Source organism: Prionailurus bengalensis, chromosome D1, assembly GCF_016509475.1.
Source record: "Prionailurus bengalensis isolate Pbe53 chromosome D1, Fcat_Pben_1.1_paternal_pri, whole genome shotgun sequence".
NCBI classification, from domain to species: Eukaryota; Metazoa; Chordata; class Mammalia; order Carnivora; family Felidae; genus Prionailurus; species Prionailurus bengalensis.
Window position 1 is genome coordinate 67,820,099 of NC_057346.1, and position 21,805 is coordinate 67,841,903.

At 39.9% G+C, this 21,805-nt stretch overlaps 1 protein-coding gene and 1 non-coding gene across 2 annotated transcripts; both read right to left on the reverse strand.

Moving 5' to 3' along the window:
- Positions 1–275: 275 nt before the first annotated feature.
- Positions 276–11,665, reverse strand: EIF4G2 (eukaryotic translation initiation factor 4 gamma 2). The gene is made up of 24 exons (XM_043582268.1): positions 11,586–11,665; positions 11,447–11,475; positions 11,253–11,395; positions 9,774–9,838; positions 9,377–9,442; positions 8,587–8,727; positions 7,948–8,050; positions 7,059–7,190; positions 6,904–6,970; positions 6,665–6,816; positions 6,299–6,409; positions 6,038–6,121; positions 5,849–5,947; positions 5,450–5,591; positions 5,188–5,348; positions 4,721–4,834; positions 4,037–4,162; positions 3,785–3,889; positions 3,481–3,696; positions 3,134–3,392; positions 2,616–2,820; positions 2,277–2,488; positions 2,061–2,182; positions 276–1,102 (listed from the first exon to the last, which is right to left on the reverse strand). The coding sequence occupies exons 1-24, from the start codon at positions 11,663–11,665 to the stop codon at positions 1,037–1,039; spliced, it is 3,000 nt and encodes a 999-aa protein (XP_043438203.1). The 3' UTR covers positions 276–1,036.
- Positions 4,530–4,668, reverse strand: LOC122484604. The gene has a single exon (XR_006297660.1). It is a non-coding gene; the product is annotated as a small nucleolar RNA SNORD97 (small nucleolar RNA).
- Positions 11,666–21,805: the final 10,140 nt, after the last annotated feature.

The window sequence follows — 21,805 nt, forward strand, 5'->3', positions numbered from 1 at the left end:
TGTGAGACTTCCCCTTGAATTTTCTCTCTTTTTTTTTTTTTTTTTAAAGGTTTGAGAGAGCAACAGTGTGTGTACAGGAGCAGGGGAGGGTCAGAGAGAGAATCCCAAGCAAGCTCCGCGCTGTCAGCACAGAGCTGGACGTGGGCCTCCATATCACGACCCATGAGATCATCGTGAATCGAGGTGGACGCTTAATTCACTGAGCCACCCAGGTGCTCCTAAACCGTAATTCCTAAACCTGCCTGTAGTTGCTACTTAAGTCACACACAACTCTATCAAGTATCACAATGTTTATTGATAGATACAAGTATATAAAATCAGGGCATGAACATGACTTGATAAATTAAGTAGACTTAATTTCAATACTATAATAAGAGGGACCAATTCAAATTCTCACCATTTGTTTCACACCCACAAAACCACTTCAAGGGCATTAATGATCTCTCAAAACTGATCAGTTTTGTGCAAGTAAACCATGTTTCTTTTAAAAAGACTTGTGCACTTGCCCAGGCTCAAGGATATTAAAATCTAGCACATAAAGCCCATTACTAGAGGTAGAAATACAGGCAATATACTATTACGGCAACAACCATCAATTACAGTTAAGAATTTTTCTGTAACAACCAAATGGATAATCAAATATTGCAACAACTCAAGTATTACTGAGCAAAGTGCATTTCTACAGTATTCAGTGTTGCTATTCAGTTTTCTAACTTAAAACAGCCTATGATAACTGGCAGCAAAGAAGGTCCTTGCAATAGACTGCCTCTGCTTGAGAACTTATGATGTAATTATTGCATGCTGCTAATATACTATCTAAACATTAAAGATACTCCTAAAATATTTGATGGTAGACTATGATTAAGACATTACACTACAAAAAAACCTTATGCAGAAGGAAATCCTAACTGACGTGCTTCTGCTTTAAATATTGTGAAAACATTACAGCGGAATGAATTTTCGCAGTGGTTAGGTCAAATGCAGTTACGTCATAGCAACAGTATGTTTTGCACAATTTAAGGCTTTGGCTGGTTCTTTAGTCAGCTTCTTCCTCAGATTCTTCTTCTTCAGCAGTTTCTAGCCAGGTTAGCCACTGATTCACCTGTAAATTTGTAAGTTAACAGAATTAAGCCATAGTTCTGAAAGAGAAACTCAAATCCATAGTTTTGACTTAGCTCCTTTAGTGGGTTTGCTAGCTTGATCCTAAGTTTTAGGTGGTACACCCTCTATAATAACAAAAGCCTCAGAACATACTGTAAATATTACTTGGCTATTAAAGAGAATTTATTCTTTGTATTTGGGAAGCTGTTGACTTCTTGACACTACTTCCAATCACATCGTAGGCTCATTTTAGTATGGGACAGGGGCTCCTCCCAAACCTGAATTATGTTAGCAATACTGGGGAGAGAGAGGAGAGAAAGATTCCTAAAAAGATTTCTAGCCCTATCCCAGAATTGCTAGCAGATTCCCCAAGGGCAGGGAGAATGATTAGCTCACAAAGCTCACCTGTGAACCTTAGGAACAAAATACTGTAGAGACCAGTGCTTCTCAAAGCCTGATCCCCTATGAAATCAGCATGAGAATCGCCTGGACTGTGTTGTGTACCACAGACCCGCTAAATCTGATTCTCTGAAACTGGTTTTTCAACTACTCTGTAGGTGATTAATGTACTGCGATTTTAGAATCCCCAGAGATATAAAGGTCTTCCCCTAGGACTAGAATTCCACTCACAGAAAATGAAGATGTGAGAAATGAGAAGCAATCTCTTCTTTACTAACATTTTTTTAAAAGCTTAAATCCAATCTTGTGCAATCACTCAACCATTCAACCTTTGGGAGTAGCTTTACTTCTAAAAAATGTTAGCCGCCAACATCTTACATATGTAATCACTAGGATAGAAGCCTTACACCACTTCACAGCCTTCCCTCACTGTACTATTTTTACCAAAGCTTGTAAACATGCAGAAAGATACAGATAAAACTACAACTATTTTGCCTCCTGTACTTCACTAAATACTAAGTAAACTGAAGCAGACTAAATGCCTCCAACAAAAGATTTACCTGGAACAAAGCCTTGCCTTTCCCAGGAAATTCTTGGGTTATATCTTCTTTCCAAGCCAAAAAAGCTTCTTCTTCAATAATTTCCATGTCATAAAAGTGAACAAAAAAGCGGAGCAACATGCCTAAAAGATAACACACAAACCCCGTGATCTAGTGTGATGTGGAAAAAACTGCCCCACGCTCACCACCGTCCGGCTACTGTCCTCGGCCACTCACCTTTGGGGAAGTTGCTGTTGTAGCAGTGCACCTGCAGAGCATACAGGGCACTGACTTGCAGATCAACGTGATCATGAAGGAATTTCTGCATTACTGGCTTGAAAGAAAGCAGCAGTTGTTTTTCCTGCTCTAACTGTTCTTTGGAAGGAGCAGAGGAAGAATCTGTCTCATCACTGGGTGGGTTTACTTCACTAGAAATATACTGTAAGAAGCTGCACAGAAAGAGATCTTGTCAGAACCCCAAAGCAAAATTTTCTAGCCCAAGAAAGACCATCCTTAGTCCCTTGCCTTATATTTTCTAGTAAATAAGTGTTAATGTAACCCTGGACTTTACCTTACCTAGTCATTAAGATGTTCACAAATCCTTTATCTACATGAAGTTTGGGGGAGATGTTATCTTTAATCCATTTATATATGGTTTGAGGGGATGGATCCAACTTTATTTGCTTCAACAATTCCTTCTCCAATTTGAGGAGTGGGAATAAGAAACTCAGTCCCTTTCCTTCCAAAATCTCCAACATGCGGTCCTTATTCTGATCAATTTCTGAAGAGACAAAACCATCTACACATCAGCAGGTAGTTCATTTTAGCCAGTTGGCCTGTCTAGAAAATGGCTCTACAAATGATTTCCCAAATGTACAAGATTTATAGTAACCCAGCAAAGCAAACACTTAGTATCTGGATCAAATGAGAGCAGTTAAATCATTATCACTTTTCATAAAGGTGAAATCGAACCTATGGTAATGCTTATCATTATCTGGACAAGATAATCCAGTCTGATTTGTATAGATCCACTCAAGATACTAAAGACTCTTCAGATTTTGTATTAAGAAAAAAAATCCCCAAAATTCTCTTACCTGGGAGCATTTTCTGCATATTGACCTTGCTTTGTTGAAAAAGTTCTGTTAACCATTCTCGATCTTGTAATTTAGCTAATTGCTGAAGACAAAGTAAGAAGAGAGGAAAATGGGTGCCACTTTCCAGTGGTTGAGCTAGTTCTGAAATGCTCACCAGCTCTGAAATGATGGCACGAGCTGCAAACTGTGCTAAATATGATTTCACCAAGGGGATGTCAACCTCCAGTTTGGGGCACTGGTCCAATACGTTCAGGAAAGCCTTAGAAGGAATACACAACACAATCAACTTAGCAGTTCTCAAACGTGAATGCAAAAAAGTTCCCCCAGAATCAGAGCAGTGTTCTCACCTGCATGAAGTTGTCACTGGTGGCTATCCCTTCCTGTTTGAGCAAACTGATTAAAGAGCTTGCTTTTTCTTTATCTTCATCACTTCTATCTAGTGACAGGATAATTACTTTGCTTAACATCTCAGGAAGAAAGTGTTTAGGAGCCCTCATCTCTCTCACACCACTGACCGCTTCATTCGCGTTCCCACTATTCAGATATTCAGTCACAACAGTTTCCTGAAAAGAACACAATCCAAATCTCTTTAGTGTTTTCCTATCTCAAATAGACTCCATGAATCAGACTATGGGATTATTTGAAACTTACAGTTAGTTTAAGTAATTCTTCCTTTGATGGTGGTGGCTTTTTACTAGTCTTGGCAGGCTTTTCCTGGATAAGTGGAGGATTAGTTTTGAGACCAAGCTGAGGTGTCTAAAAACAAACAAAAACACAGCAAACAAGTATGATTTAATTTTTTTTAAAGTGTGTGAAGTTATAGGAAAGACCCTAAAAAAAATCTTCAGACATCTTCATAAAATACCATAACCATAGAAAATACTATCCTACTACAGTCCATACCTGTCCCAGAGGTGGTGTTTGAGTGCGTGGTGGTTGTGCACTAGGAGGAATCATAGTTATCTGGGGCTGAAGCTTTGGCACTTGATTTTTATTCATTAAGAACGACTGAGCAGGCCTCAGGCTAATCTAGAATTGAAAACAAAACAAAGTTAACATGCAGTTGGTAAACATTAGATCCAACATCCTAAGATTAATTCAGTATATACAGACATCCTAGAATCTAGGGCAGAAGTTAGAGAATGGACTGCTGAAAAGTTAAGCTCCATGTTAACGTGACTTATGGCAAGAAAACTAAAGATCTGATCCACATGAAAAGAATATAGTTACAAAAATCTTGTATTTGTACTAGGATTCTCCTAGAATAAGCATCACTAAAATATTAACTAGAAAATGTCTTGTTTTATTCTTATAGTTAAGTCGTTTTATATACAGAAAAACACAATTAAAATCCTGACAACCATTTTCTTTGCTTTAATTGAAGATTTTAAGAGACTTGCCCTCATATCTCATAATCTTCGCTCATAGGACGCTGGACATCCAAAGAAAGAAAAAGAAGTATAGAAAAGAAAGAATTAAAGAACTCCAGCATTAAGTCCTCTTAATAACGCGTCTTATTTATAATCATCGGGCAATAGATTTCTGAATTGACAAACTATGGCATAGAAGTAACATAGGCAAATGTACCTCATCTGCATTAAGCTGTCCTTTCTTAGAAAACCGAGGTGGCATATCCTTCGACTGTCCTTGCAGCTGGGATAAGAGTCCCTGACTCTGGTTATGGTAGAGCTGGCTTAGCCCCTATTTTAGAAAGGGAGAAAGAAAGTCTAGATAAAAAGGGGTCCACAAATTATGGTAATCAAGTACCAAAGGGATGAGCCAAGCCATAAGGAAAGCTAAACTGAATTTGCCCAGAGAAAGTAAAGATGCAACAAGGGAAGAATAAAAATCTAGTCCTAACAAATAAAAACGCTGTGATTTTACTAATTTTAAGGATAAGCATCTTACCCAGTTTTAAGTAACTGGTCACACAGATGCTTTGGTTTAGAAAAACAAACATGACCCTAAAATATCACTTTTAAAAAAGCAAAAAATAAATCACATGTATTGGAGGACTTAATATTTGTTGCCTAAGCATTCCTACGTTTCCTTACCTGGCTTTTCATAAACTTGCCTCCCATCTCTCCAAACTGCGATTGTGTGGGAGGCATGATGTGTCCCCCATGGCCATTGAAGAGTTGATTAGAACGATGACGCCCCATGGTGGGTGAAAATCTATCCTGGATAACTCCTGGACCAGTACCAATTCCGCTACCTTAAAATAATACAGGAACAACTCTTTACAACTCTGCTACTGTTAAAACATTTAAAGTTGATTTTTTATTTTAACAAAACCACGGTGTTGTTCAAAATCACCTGGCATTTGTCCAAACATATCAGCAAGTCCTCCAAGTGGGTCCCTATCCATTTTCATCCTGGGTGGCATGAACGGTCCCTCCAGAAAGAAGTCACTTCTCATCCCTTGAGCCATAGGAGCAGGAATAAAGACTCCTAGATCCTTTAGAAATAGCGAATAAACACCTGATTCTAGACACTATTTTACATAAATAATTCTCGTTTGGGGGGAAAAAACCCTTTCAGGCTACTGGAGTGCTAATTATACAATTTCTGTATATAATTTCTTCCCCAAATAGTAAACAAGAAACTAAAAACATTAATAAGCTCCACCAGTAAGAGGAGTCTCAAGTGTTAATAGGATCCTTGTGGTTCAATAAACTTAAAACCAACTGGATTAAAAAAACACCAGTATCTTACTTTTACTGCATCTTGACGGATTTGATTGATCGTCTTTGGTCCATTGTCAAGAAAAGCCTTGCGAGGAACCCAATGGTGTTCTCGCAACTCTACGGTATCCTTTAATTTAAAAATAGTTCCCGTAAGTTTTAATTTTAGTATTTCCAAAGAGAAGAAATCAGCTTATCAACACAGTTAAACCAGTTTTACCTGCAGCAGGAAACGAATCCTCGCTGGCAATTCCTTACTTAGCATCAAGGAGCACATTCGGGCAAAGTACTGATCCATTAAGGACTAATAGAAGAGAAAAATACTTCACTAAAACATGTTATGACAAAAGTGTACTATTTAAGGCTTTTAAGACTTCTCACGTTATAATCAAAGTTGATGGGCTAATATGATAATCCCCTGTATCACAAAAACAAGTCCTTTGATTTGAAGAAAATTAACACAAGCTACTTAATAACATACCTTGGCTCGTTCATGGTCTAATCTAGGTCCCACTGTCCTCATTATCTGACAGAGGCACTCCAAATCCTCTCCCATATCTTTGAGTTGGACTCTCTTCTTCTTTTCCAAAAGCTACCAAAAAGAAATGCCAATGTGTTGACAAAATCTTATTTAAGTTGTAACACTTTTCTACCTGTATTTTACAAAACACACTGCATACTTCAAGTCACTATTTACAACATTTAACTAGCAGTTTTGCTGACCATTCTGAAATATTAAACTAACCTACCAACATTCTCAGATAGTACAAAGTAATTATAATTGACTCCTCTCCCACAAATAATCATGTAACCAGTGATAAATCTAAGCCTACATTCACATACTTACTGTTTTGATGCACTTATGAAGGATAGATTCATGAATAAGATCAAGCTTTCCAAGTTCTCCAATGAATTTGATGTTCCCCAACATCTTGATCTTAGCAATGGCTCTCTGTTCCTCCTCCTCGGGGAGGAGGGGATTTTCACGCTTATCATAGACTGAAAATACACAACAGAAAAAAGTCAACATTCAGAATGAAATTCAATATCCCCAGTAGTACTTAGGTATCAAACATAAACTCTCACCATCAACATTTCTGGTTCGGTTTTCAAATTCATCTTGTAATTTGGAAATTAGGAGGCGTCTGAATGTCTATTGGAAACAAAGACATTTGGCAGGTTTCGTTAAATGAAATCTTTCAAATCAACTTTGAAATAAGCAAGCAAACACTACCACTTACTGTGCTTTGCTTCTGTCCTGGTTGACCCTCTGCTGCTGGGCCATCAAAGTTTGGTGCATCTTCTGCCAATCGCAGACATAGCTGAGCATACAGTGAGCTATACTTTGGCTCTTCTAGGGCTTTGTCCACAATCTACAGAAAATGGCATTTTTCTTTTTTTTAAATAGGACAACCTTCTGAAAGTACCCTTCCTTTAACTTAATACTTCCTTATAAGCCTTAAGGATCTTAAACCTCCTAACTTTACTGACAAACTCTGCCTCATTTACCTTATGCATATAAAATGATTATTAGCACACAGCCTGAAAAATACAAGCACTTAAACACTAGCTGCAACACGGTACCAAAAAAGTCCAACTATACAGATCTCTTACAAGTAAAGCCCCCCCCACCCCCTCCAAGAGTTAAAAATATCTTGGATACTGAAACTATAAACAGACACTGAAATCTTATTATCAACTATCATACAATTCATTTCCAAGACCAAAATAGGTTTTCCACAGAAAGAAAAACACAAAAAATGTGAATAGCCTGTGCTTAGCCCATTTAACTCTCCAAGCATTGTATGAACAATTTACAAATTCACCTTTTAGGACAAAGGACAACCACACTTGGGGTAAGCACTGTGTAATGTATGAAATTAGCAAATCTCTGTTGTGTATGTGAAACTAGTATGAAATTGTATGCCACACTATACTTCAACACGAAAAGTAAAAACCCGCCTATTAAATCTGATGCCATTAAAAGTTGGTTATTTTTAAAATCACCATCACAATTCAATAAACACGTAGCTCACGCCTCCAAGTTTTAAGCAACAATGTAATGTACAGAAAACTTGGGTCTGTTAACTATTTTACTCTCCTTTTCAGCTAAGCCAAGTTTTAACTTACCAGCAGTATGACCCCTTTAAGGATGAGTTTAGACTCTACACCCACATTGAGGAGCTCAAGGCATAGCTTGTCAAACTTTTCAGGAGTAAGCTTATTTAGTATGCTGGGGAGAAAGGAATCATACTAAGTGTCAGGCAACACACAAAAAATTAGAGTTGAAAAACAACTTTGAAATTAATTTTTTCTTCAAGACCCATCTTACCCGTATAACCAAAGGTATGTTAAAATAAAGCTGTTATTCAGGTAATATCTGTACCTGCTTCGGGGTCCCCAGCTGTTTGACAAATCTCACTACCTCAAAAGTCAGAGAGCAAGAATCTTATTAAGGCTAAAATCCAGGAACTAAGACCAGTGTGTTCCATGCTTCTTCAGTGGGTTACACATCAGGCATGGGAAATATCAGGACAAAAAGGCTTATGTATTTTAACTCAATGACCACAAGCAACCCTTAAGCCTCAAAATAGCCAACATGCTGCTCTTCAGTTTAAGATAAAACTGCCAACACTGGCATTCGTTAAAATACACTTTGGACGTGAACATTGCCTTCTAAGTAATACAGCCTACACATGAGACAAACCCAGCCAACTCATTCTTTTTCCCTCCTTTTAGTGAAAGAACAAAGCAGATCTATCAACTTACCCTCTTACTTTCCTGAAGATTGCATCATGTCGTTCTTTTTCATTTGCGGAGTTGTTTGCTGCGGAGTTGTCATCTCGTCTAGTGCTTCGTGCAGGAATCCATTTCTGAGCGTTTTGCCCTGGGGTTTTCCCCAGGAACTCGCTAGTAAAAATTTATAAGATTCCTAATTAAGATGATTTAAAACCTAGCACAGTCACTTATCAAACGTCATCCCACTCGGATATCTTTCTAAATAGAATAAGCAGTTTACATGTTTTCAGTTTCCCTTACAACTAAGCAACTCGCAATCAATGCTTCTCAAATTCAGAATCACCTGAAGGGCTCGTTAAAAGAGATTGCTGGGCCCACCCGCAGTTTCTGTTTTAGTGGGTCTGGGGTAGGACTAGATAATTTGCATTTTTAATAAACTCCCAGGTGATGCCAATCCTGGTGGTTCTAGGAGTCACACCTTGAGAACCAACATTTTCTAATGTTGTGTGACCATGTTCCTTGCATGCATACAGCTCTACCACTAATTAGTGCAGGTAACTGCTGATAATAGTAATTGTTGATTTCTGAATATTAATGAAAACAATCCAAAGAGCTAAGGATAAAGAGCAGTTCGAGAGCCCTAATTCAGGTAATTTAGCAAAAAGGATAATTTAGAGCTGATATTCTAAGATACGTAGCAGAAACCATGCCCAGTATGATTAAGATTCTCGATATCTATAACTACATCGTTATATGTGTGAAATACTATTAAACTAAATCTGTTCTATGGCAACTCATGGCTTCTACACACTTACTATACCTGTTGCCAGCAGTCTTGGGATAGTGCTGAGGTGCACCCCTACTTCCTCCTCCGCCCGAAGAAGCACTATTTAAAAGAAAAACTTCTTTAAAAATCCATATGCCACCTGTCTCACTTAAAAGGGCTAAAGGGTCTCTTTAAGTATTCTGTATTTCAGAAATTACACTACAGACGAAGAGGAAACTGGGCCTAAAGGAAAGTCAAATCACTGACAACTACTCTTCAGAGGACAAACAAAAAGATAATGAGAAGTGAAGAACTTAAAAAAAAAAAATGTACGTGGCACATTATACATTGAACTTGCAGCATATTAAGTCAGAATTACTTAGCGTGGGGATTCTTTTGATTTTGCGATTGGTCTCTTGGTAACAATTGCCAAAAATAAATCTCCACATACCTGAAACGAGAAGCACCCCCTTCTGCGATCGCACTCTCCACTTTGGCGGCTTGACAACGAAGAATCTTCAAAAGAATAATATTAATGGATGGGGTGGGGAGGGAAGAGGATGGGAGAAATGAAAAACCTAGAATGAGAAAGAGTACCAAAATTAGACACTGCTAACACACAAATCTATAAAGTTTCCTTCAATTAGAATTTATTTCAGATCCTGGCACTGCAGTTAACTGAACTTTGACTGCATTGCAGATCTCCTAAGACTAAAATAGAACGTACTCAAACACAAGTGGACAATTATTTTGCTTAGCCACCTGGAAATTCCCTTATGTTCAAAGATGCAAAGAACCTTCACAGAAATACAAGAGACAGCATTTCAACTGTGAACAACGAATCTTTGAAAAAGCCACATTCTACTTTCTTGAAAGCTGAGCACCGACATCAAGAACAGAAAACCTAACTTATCCGCACGGGCACATTATGTGGAAAATAATCCTAAGTTTGCACTGCCTCGACGACGAGCCCAGCGGGCCGAATAAGACCTGACTAAAGGCTGTTTAGCAGTTTTCCTTCACTGTCCGTTCTTTTAACCCCTCCGCACACAGGGCATCCAGGAAGATGCGAGAGGGACATGGGTGTACGGTGGCTGGCACTCAGCAGGCGGAAGACACCGGCAACAACATGGCAGCAGGAACCTCCGCCCCATGTTTTCCCTTCCTGGGAACAAAAGAGCAGTGGATTCCTCCCACCCAGGCTGGAGTTAGGGAAGTGCTTCCGACAGCCTCCCCTCGAAGCCGCTGGGGGCAAGCCTCGGCGGGGAGGAGCGGAGGCCGCCCCCGCCGGCCCAGCGCCCGGCTCTTTGTTCTCCAGGCTGGAAGGCGGCCTCCTTCCCACCCGCCGCCTCCGAGCGGGCCCCCTCCCTCCGCATAAATCCCCGAGGGACTGACAGCCGCTTCTCCGTTCCCTTCCCCGCTGACAAAAGGACGCAAATCCTAGTTTTCTCTACCCTCGCCGGTCCCAGGCGGGGCCCGCTCCCCGCCGGCACCGGGGCCTCACATACCGCCTCCCCGCCGGGAGGGCGGACTCCGGGACTCCTACGCCTCGGCTGGTCCCGCGCCAACGGCCGGGCCCTCCCCGCCGGCCTGCACGTCGCTCCCCGCCGGGGCGCGCGCGGCCCCGCCACGCTCTCTCCCTCCGAGCACACCAGCGCCTCGGCCCGCCCTGACCCCGGCCACCGACAGCCACGATGACGGCCGGGGGACGCCACGGCTCCCGGTTTCCTTCTACTCCATCAGCAACGGGAAAGGAGAACAAAGGAGAAGAATTTCTAGGTGCCCGGAGCGCGAAAAACACGCTAACAAGGGCCGCCCCGCCCGGCTCCGCCTGCGGCCGCCATTTTGTACCGCTCGAGAAGAAGCGGCCAGGGGACGGCGGCCATTTTAGAGCGCTCTACTCGGCGGCGGCGGCGGCGGCTCCACTCACCTTCACCGAGAACTCAGCAGCTGCCGCCGCAGCTGCCTCCTCAGGATCCGGTCGTCGGGGACAGGGAAGGGAGGGGGAAGGGGAACGGAAAACAAAAAAGGGGGAGGGAAGGGGGAGGAAGGAGTCGGGAACGACTTGAAACTCTCAGCTCAGAGGAGTCGCTGCCGCAGCCACCACCCGGTACTCGCCGCCACCTCCATAGAGCTCCGACTCGCTGCTGGCGCTGAGGCGTGTCTGAAGCCGAACTTATCACTCTGGAGCAGCCGAACCCACCAGAGCCGCCCCGAATGGCTCCTTCGCCACCCAATCAGCAGTCTGGTTGCACTCTACCACCAATCCGCGTAGAGCGGTGGGGAGGAGTCACAGGGCCAAGCTCGGTTGTGGCGCAGCCCCGCCGCAGTGCGCAAAGCCATATTCGCGAAGGCTCTGAGACCAAGCCAGTGGCGTAAGGGGAGCTGAGTACCGTGGAGATGCGGGCCACTTGCGTAAAGTCGGAGAGCCCTTCTGCGTCTGCGTTGGTGTGGCTGTCTCATCTTCCTCCTCTTTGTTCCTTGACTCTACCCTTGCTCGAGTTGTGTAGCCCTCTTCCCCTCTACCTCGTTTTGTCACCGGGAATATGGGGGTGGAACTCACTTCTCCCCTACCCTACCCGATTCCGGTCCGTGGCGAGTCAGAGCACTGATCTTTCCTGGCGCCCCCAAGGAGCCTTGATTTCCCCCCCCCCCCCCCCCCCCGGCTTCTCCGGGACCGGCCTATAGGGTTGAGGCCTGGCGCCCCCGGGGCGCAGTGCCTGGAATAACTATTGGTCTCCAGGTGCTCAGCTACGGCCTCCTTAGGTCGGGGAGGCGGGAGGATGGGTTCAGGAGACAAGAGGATGCACCCAGATGCGTAAAGAAGACTTCATTCAGCCTCTCTTTTATTCTACCCCCTGCAGAGTGAATGAGGGATAAAAAGAAGGGGTTTACTGTCTTTGTACCTCACACGAGAAGCAGCTTTTCCCGAAGGAATGTCCGGCCAGCGGTCACAGGAATACCCAGACTATACCAGACTTCTTTGGAAGAAGTATTTGCGGAGCGCGGGCGTTTGGAGGATTTTAATTGCTAGCTCCTGATTTTTGTTTTTTGGTTTTGTTTACTTGTTTTTAAGCACGTTGAAGATTGTCAGCCGTGTATTTCCATTTTATGTAAGGTTCACCATAACAAATAGGATTAGGCTTTTCAAAGCAGCAGGATGAACTATTTATACTTCTCAGGTAATATTTTTAAGGAGGGCTACCGGAAAATGAAGTGTTCCATCGTTTGCGACATTTCAGCTATAAAAAAAATGGAGTCCTGGCTATGCAAAAATGGAGTCATGTTTCCATGTACTTAGAAGAAATTTCCCCATCTTCATTTTGAACATGCAGTTCTCGATACAATGTATATCAAGAGCAAGAAACTGTGTTTTAACATGCATGTCTTAAAGAAAGTGTCCAATAAAGGACTGGATTTTCACAGACCAGACATGTTTGACAGGTCAAAACAGCTCTTGGTGTTGAAAGCACCTAGTCCGTAATATAGTCTTCACGAAAGTTGCAGTTTGTCCTAGGACGTTTAAACCTGCTAATAGAAGGGTGTGGTGTGGCTCTGAAGATTTCTAACACAATTCCAGCATCTTTAGATCTTTGACATATATGAGGCTGATAGTTATCCCTCATTCTTTTACTAGTTATTTGTTATTAAGTCAATTTCACTTGACCTTTCTCTTTAACAATTGGAAAAGATCTCACTCTTGGAGTTAGTTACATGTGAAAAAAAAAAAAAACATTTTGGGAAAGGAGGAAAATTGTGTATCAAATACAAGAAATTGTGTTTCAAATACTTTGTAATTTCAGGACCCTGTAGCTTCAAAATAACACCAGAACAATATTTCTTTATAATATTGTTACAGGGCTTTATAGGTTTGCAAAAGGGCTTTTCATATTTGTGGTACTTTTTTACATAACTGGTTTACATTCTTCATGACTGATAATACATTAATCTAAAGGAATAGTGTTCAAAAACACTATTCAAGTCTAGATTTCAAAGAGAGTATTTACTGAGCCCTAACACCCGGATGGTCTTTTGAGGAAACTGAAACTCAATAATTAAAAATAAAAAAAGGTTTTACTTAATCTTTGGTAATTGTGAACTCCTCTGCTATGGACTTTGCAGGTATGAATGTATGTGAGAAACTTGGCTGGGAGAAAGTAACGCAACTAAGTAGGTGAAAATATGGATAAAACATGATCATAATTACCTTTCAATCAGTAGGAGAGATAGATTCACAATTTTGAAATGTTTCCATCACATCATGGATGTATGAAAATTCAAGTCATTATCTGGATTTTAACTTTTAGTTTATAGAAAATTGAATTTTAAATACACCCACTTCAATATGCTAGTTTTCACATTTCCATTTTATGTCAGTTTTCTATAAGATTGAAAAACAGAGTCCTGACTGACTTGTTAACTAATATATTTTTGCATTCTTTTAACTAGCCATGTCAAATGCTGGTTATTATTCTAACACATACAACTCCTGGAGCATCTGCTACCCTCTTTGTGCTTCCAGATTCCCTAATCATACATCTCTAGCTCAAATCTCTAACTTCAGTTCTGAATTTCCAACAGCCCATTATTAATCAGAGATGCAAACTTGCAGCCATATTGTATTTGGGCCACACAGTAATTTTAAACATTTGAATTAGTTGACATTTACATTTTTGAAGATTTTTACACAGAAATCTAGATTTCTGTCTTTTTATGAAAAATCTTAAAACATGGCAATACTGGGATTGAATTTCCAACAGGGCCACATTTAAGTATAGCTGAGTAGCCACTGCCTCATTTATGTTTTCTCTTCATTTCACTACAGTTAAATCTGATTTGATCTACTCATTTATATTTCTGCCTGGCCTCTATGCCAGTTTACTTTTTTGAGTTATTTGTTCAAACTCAAACAATTCAGTATGTAACTAACTGATCATTTTCCTATTATAAAGAAAAGGAGTCAGACCGGTTAGTTCAACTATCTTCTCTTACTGTGTAATGTTGGCCAAATTATTTAACTGCTCTCTTTTTTTTAGTTTTTAAATCTGTAAAATGGGAATAATAGTAGTTATAGAGTTGTACAGATTAAATGACATAATGTTTGTAAAGCACACAGCCTAGACCCTGACAATTAATTTCTGTTACCATAGTATCAATAATATTGATCAACCGTTTGACAACTGCTCTAGTTTTGCTAAGGATTCTACTAGAATTTATACTAGAAACTTGACTCTACATTTTCTCCTTCCTTTTGATCAGGTTTAATATTCAGTCAGTTACTAAGTCCTAGTGTTACTTCCCTCTAAATCATCTTTTTCCCTACAGTGTCATTGCATACATCCTAATCTAGGCCTTAGTATCTTTTTCTCCTAAATTATTGAAAAATTCCAGTTGGTCTCCTAGTCTTTTCCCTCTACTCTGTATACACATTAGTCCTCCTTAAAACACTTTTTTTCCCCCACAACATATTATCCATGCTCAAGAATATTAGTGCTTCATTGTTTTCTACATCAGGTGATCTCAACCTTGGCTGCACAGTAGAATCACCTGAGGACCTTTTATTTATTTTAAGGTTTTATTTTTAAGTAATCTCAATACCCAACGTGGGGTACGAACTCATGAACCTGAGAGCAAGAGTCACACACTCTAGTGAGGCACCCCACTGAGGATCAGGACTTTAAAACAATGTCCGGGCTAGATCCAGTTCTAGATAAATTTGGATCTCTTGGAGTCCAGGCATCAACCACTTTCAAAGCTCTCCGTGCGATTCCAATGTACAGTTAAGGTTTGAGAACTACTGTAGCAGGTCAGAGTATTACAGAAAATGATACATTTTACAGTTGGAGAAAACCCTAGGAAAAGGAAACTGCGTTCTAGAAAAGACAAAGGACTTTCCCCAAGTAGGGAAACAGGCGTTAGAAGTCAGAAATTCCAGTTCTTAACGCTTTTGTCTGGCTTTCAAGCCCTTCATGTTCTGGCCCTACCATACCTCTTCTGTTGGCCTTATTTTTCACCACTCCCAGACACCCAATCTTCCGTCATAGAGCCAGTTAAGCTGGTATTGCTACCTCAAAAAAATTCACTCCCAGTGATTCTCCATAGCTTCGAATTTTGAGGCCATCCTCATTTATTGCCTCCAATTCATTCCTGAAGCACAGTTATGAGTGTATAATTGCCTTGCTCAAAAACCTCAGTAAGGTCTACCACAGCAGAATAACATCTGATCTCCTTAGTTTGTCATAAAAGGCACTTTGCAATCTTGTTTTAGACTACTTCCCTGTTCCTAGGCACATCCCTCTTCTATTCCTAATTATCCATATTCTCGTTCTATAGTACTCAAATTTTACTTCATTATTATTCCAGTGTTCTATACCATATGGCTAAAATTTGGAGGTCTTTGTCTACTTGGCAGAAAAAAATAAAGCCAGTGAGTTAATATACTAATGGCTAGACATGGAACTTAGGCTTAATCTCTGTTTTTAAGGAGCTCACAATCTAGACAAAAGATATGTAATCTAGCCAATTACATACAAGGGCAGGGAAGGGTAGAATCAATGCTAAACTGCGCTGCCAAGAAAAAGTGCTATAAGGTTTCATGAAGCTGTAGCCATCCTTCCTTGAGTACCAAAATGATGATTTGGGATGGTCTAAAATGGGCAAAGAAAGTTCTTGAGTTGATCGGAACGCTGATGACTTTTAGTTTAAAGCTAATCAGTTTTAATTGATTAGAGTGCCGTTTTAGGGAAATTAACCTTGTGCTTGGAGTAGAATGGATTGAAAGGCAAACCTGAAGATAGGGACATCAGTTAGAAGGCTATGTACTGTATTATTTTTATGGGGCTTATTTTTATTTCCCTTTCAAAATCATAAGGTCCTTGAGATGGAGAACATTTCTTTTGCATTTCCAGTAGAGTTCTTTGTACACAGCAGGAGCTGAGAAAATATTTATGCATATTATCTTGTTGACATTTATTCGTTCATTTTTCTCTTGGCTTCCATGACTTTACAGTTTCCAGGATTTCCTCCTACCTCATTGTCTCCATTACCAATTCAGCTGTCTTTACTGGCTTCTCCTCCTCTGCTTGACCTCTAAATATTAAAGTACCCAAGGATTTATTTTGGACCTTCTTCTCTTCCCTCTAACTACTTTCCCCCTAGGTAATTCACCTATCCTATGATTTTAAATACCATTTATATAATGATGATTTCTAAATTCGTAACTCCATCTGATTCATCCCTTCCCCCATGCAAACTATAGATATATGTCAAATTGCCTACTGAAATTTCCCCTTGGGTATCTAATAGGCATTTCAAATTTAACATGTTCAGAATAGTTTTTTCCCCCATTGTTCATTATATGCTGGTTGCTAAAGCCAAAACCCTATGAATCACTCTTAATTCCTGTCTTTCTTCTCCCATATCCAATGCATCAAAGTTCTGCTGGCTCTATCTGGAAAGTATATCTTAAATCGGTCCATTTCTCTTGATCTACATCACTGTCACTTTAATCTAACCACCATTATCTCTAGCCTGGATTACTGCAATAGCCTCCTAACTGGTCTCTCAACTTCATCTCTTGCTCTCGAATACATTCTCTACCCAGAAGCCAGTCATCTTTTAAAAACGAAAATCAGATAACACCACTCCCATGTTTAAAACCCTTTTGATCATGGATATACGTTATATCCATAGTAAAATTCAAACTTCTCATTGTGGCCTACGTAGCTTTCCATGATCCAGCCCTTGAATATCACTCTGGCTTCATCTCCTACCATGTTCCTCCTTGTCCTTGATAGTTCAGTCACACTGGTCTTTTTCTTTTCTTCAAACATTTTAAGTTCATGCACAGCTTTCTATTCCTCAAACATGCAAAGGCTGAGGCTGCTGCTTTTTCAAGTGCTACTGTCCAAAAAGCTCTTATTCCTGTTGTTTTTTTATGTGGCTGGCTCTTTTTCATAATTTAGGACTCAGCTTTATCAACTTATGGTCACCTTTTTAGAAAAGTCGATCACCCTATGTAATATGTCCCTTCCAGCCACTCTATCTTATTAGTTGATTTAATTTTTTTTCATAGTCATTATCACTATATGAAATGATTTTGCATTCTTTCTTGTATATTGTCTGCTTACTGCATTAGTATGTAAGCTCAATGACAGCATGGACTTTGTCATTTTCACTGTTATATCCCTAGATACAGTGCTTTTAGAAGAGTTTCTGGCATATAGAAAATATCAGTGAATATTTATTAAATATAAGAATATACATTCTCTCATTTGAGTGTCAGTACAAATCATGTGGATAAGTAGGGAAGGGTCATTTCCCCCATTTTATTTTATTTTTTTAATTTTTATTTTTTTTCAACATTTATTTATTTTTGGGACAGAGAGAGACAGAGCATGAACGGGGGAGGGGCAGAGAGAGAGGGAGACACAGAATCGGACACAGGCTCCAGGCTCTGAGCCATCAGCCCAGCTCAGAGCCTGACGCGGGGCTCAAACTCACCGACCGTGAGATCGTGACCTGGCTGAAGTCGGAAGCTTAACTGACTGCTCCACCCAGGCGCCCGTCCCCCATTTTAGAGATAGGGAAATTGAAAGGTGGCTTTTCTAATGTAATTCAGTTAGACTATAGCAGAATCTCATACTTTTCCAAGCGCACCAAGCTATTTTCTACAGCAACATGACTAACTACAATGGGGATATTCCTTTTTTTTTTTTTTTTCTTTTTGGTCACTTTTGCATGTGATGTGTAAGGTGCTTAGTTTCCTGTGGCTGCTATAACAATTTGTCCCAACGTGGGTGGTTTAAGACAACATAAATTAATTTTCTCACACTTCTGGAGGCCTAAAGTCCAAAATCAAGGTGTTGGTAGGGCTGTACTCCCTATAGAGGCTCTAGAGAACCCATCTCTTGCCTTTTCCAGCTTCTGGTGGCTGTTGGCTTCAGGTTGAGTCTCTCTCTCTCCCCTGTCTTCACATTGTCTTCTCCTGTGTCACAAAAACTTTCTCTGACTTTCTCTCATGATACATATGATTGCACGCAGATAATTGAGAATACACTCCTCTCAAGATCCTCAACTTAATCTTATCTTTTTGCCACTTAAGGTAATATTCATAAGTTTCAGTTTAGGATATGGACATATGTCTTGGCGGGGAGGTGTCACTATTCAGTCCATTAAATTGCTCATAGCATTTTATCCATAACTAACTTCTTAGAATTCTATTTAACTATGATAGTTAATTTATGTGTCAACTTGCCAAAGCCTCAGTGCCCAAATACTTGGTCAAACATTCTGGATATTTCTGTCAAGGTGTTTTTTGGATGAAATTGACATTTCAATTGGTAGATTTTGAGTAAAGCAGATCACCATACATGATGTGGGTGGGCCTCATCCAATCAGTTGAAAGCCTTAATAGAAAAAGGAATAACCTCTTTCAAACAAAGAATTCTGCCAAAAGATGGTCTTTGGACTCAAACCGTAACTCTTTCCTGAGTTTCTAGCCTGCCAGCCTGCCCCATTAGATTTTGGACTCACCAAGCCTCAACAATCACATGAGCCAATTCCTTAAAATAAGTCTCTCTCTATATATAAATACAAATCCTGCTGGTTCTGTTTGTCTGGAGAACCCTGACTAATATAGCAGCTACTTGGAAAACTACTGTGGCCAGGTAGAGTTGTCTTTTTGGAGAAGTTGAAATTAATCTCATTTTCTTACTTTCTCTGGAAGGTTGATGGTTAACTTAAAACACAGGTCATTTAAAAAGAGTACCTGGTCGTAGGTAATTTTTAAAGTGCAAGTACAGATATGCAAGACATTCAAACATGCAATTACTACGGGGTGAGTTTTAAATGCCAGAAGATGGGTTATTTATGCTGTTGCTTTAGGAACTAGTATATATATATATGTGCTGGAGTGGAATTCATCTACTAACTTGTTTGAAAACTTAATTTGTATAATGAGAATTAGAGATATGCTATATGAATACATGTTTCTCTTTATAAATTTTTAAGTTTCTCTAATGAAGGAAGACCAATCATGATAAGTACTGAGCTTAAGGATGATGACAATAATCATAATAATAATACTTCAGAGCTATGCAGCAGTATTTTTCTAAGTAGTCCAAAGCATTTTCTCATGTCACATCATGCTATCTTTTAGGGTGGATGGTAAGACGTAGGTAGTATTACAGTTCTATAATTCTACAGATGATGCAACTGAGGTACTCTACGATCTATATCTAGGGTCTTGCTCCTGAAGTTGCCCAAGGCAGGGTCTAGAAACCAGGATACCCAGTTCTGTGCCAAATATTCTTCCTTCTTTTTAAGTTGTTTGCCTCATTTGTTTCCTGGGCTGGGAATTCAGGATCCCTGACCCTTCTTCAGATTTAGGAGGTAAACTAGAGCTGTGTTTGTTGTGTGTTTAGATATCCTGTATTTCTAGTAATTTTGCCACAGACTGTGGTATAACCCTGAAGGACCACTTCAATGATGGAGAATTTCAAGGATTTGTGAATACTGTTGGGAATTCCAGCACATTTGGACTTGAGTACTCTAGTACTCATCATGGCTTGCAATTTTAGACTAAAAATATTAGTGAACATGGGAAAGATATGAGAAAATGAGAAATGGGAAAGTTTTGTGATACCAAGTAAAGGAGTTTCTTTTTCCTAGGTTTATTCATCCATTGAGAGAGAGCGAGCGAGCGAGCACAGGAGGGGCAGGGAGAAAAGGGAGAGAGTCCCAAGCAGGCTCCCCACTCTCAGCAAGGAGCCCTATGTGGGGTTCAAACTCACGAACTGTGAGATCATGACCTGAGCCAAAATCAAGAGTCAGATGTTCAACTGACTGAGCCACCCAGGCGCCCCAGGTGAAGGAGTTTTTACAGCATAACCAGCTATGTGCTTTTTTGAATCTTAAATTTTGGCAATGAAACTCAAATGTAGAAGAATGTTCATTTTTACCCATAAAATTATAAATTCATTACATGTGATTGCTCTGGTTCATGTAAATATTGCTCAAAGTGTAGTAGTCATTCTGTCAATAATTTTGGTAGGATAATTTTTGTGCTCCTAAAAATAATAACATATTACTTATAATAACTAAAGAACTTACTGAAAATAACATACAATGATTGAATAATGTTTGCTCTGTAGAAAAAAAATAGAGAGCCAATTATAAAAGGGAAAGAAATTTGAAAATAGTGTGGCAGACCTATGTGTAACAAAGTGAATTCTGGTGGCTAGTGCACCAAATACCTACCTTTCCTTGGCTATAAATACACTGTTCTCCGATTGACAGTTACATTTTATTGTGGTTGATTAAATAATAAGTGGAGAGAGAGAACATTTGTGAATCAAGGAACTAAAAACAGAAAGCAAAGTATCATAGTGAACCGATACTGATCCATAGTTATAAAAGTCTGTCTTAAAGACTTTACTTTTTCTCCCACAGCACTGCACATCTTCATTTTTATGTCCTGAAGCTCAACTCAGAGCCTGTCCATGACTCCTCCCCTCCCTTAAAAGAGACAGTACCTCTTGGGGTACACAAATCAACAAAAATCTTGGCTTGGGATGCAGAATGACAAACCAGAACAAAGGATTGTCCTTATTTTTAGTTAATTCACTGTATCCTGTTTCAGATCCTCTTTTCCCCCTCTCAACTATCATTTAACTTAGAACTTTATATTTTAGAAAGGATTTTTATTCTCTTCTGGACAGAACATTTTACACGTTTGCCTGCTTTCTGCATTCATTCACTGTGATTACAAGGCAGAGACAAAATCCAGCTGTTCGGGGAAACAACTGGTGAGAAAGAAACTGAAATACATTTATTCAATGGTAAATTCACTCACACCTTTCTGATTCAGCTCACCTTTCCACATCTGACTGGAGCCAAAGGGCAAACACACATATACTGACAAACCACCAAATCAAAGTCAGAGGGGTAAAAAAAGGACCAGAGTCATTTCAGGTCCAAAGTAATGACTTTTGAGAACTTGGAGAGCTGATGATTTGGGAAAGAGAAAGTATTGTTTATTTTTAATTAAAGGAATTTAAAGGAAAGTCAGAAAAAAATGTAATTTTGACAATCCCTGGTAAGTTTAAGAAAGAAACAAGAGAGATCAAGATTTATGATTACAAGATGCACTTCTAAGCTCTCAAAGAAAACATAATATAATGTTAGAAGTCAAAGGGTAAACATTCTTTTTTTTTAATGTTTATTTATTTTTGAGAGAGAGACAGAGACAGAGACAGAGACAGAGACAGAGACAGAGACAGAGTGTGAGCAGGGGAGGGGCAGAGAGAGGCGGAGACACAGAATCGGAAGCAGACTCCAGGCTCTGAGCTGTCAGCACAGAACCTGATGTGGGGCTTTAACTCGTGTACCACAAGATCATGATCTGAGCTGAGATTGGATGCTGAACCGACTGAGCAACCCAGGTGCCCCCAAGGGTAAACATTCTTTCTTGCATTTAAGAGT

Coding starts and splice junctions, on each gene's coding strand:
- EIF4G2 (XM_043582268.1), bottom strand. CDS start 11,665: ATGGCTTTGCGCACTGCGGCGGGGCTGCGCCACAACCGAGCTTGGCCC. Junction 6,971..7,058: donor CAGGACAGAAGCAAAGCACA/GTAAGTGGTAGT, acceptor TGTTTCCAATAG/ACATTCAGACGCCTCCTAAT. Junction 6,817..6,903: donor CCGAACCAGAAATGTTGATG/GTGAGAGTTTAT, acceptor GTGTATTTTCAG/TCTATGATAAGCGTGAAAAT.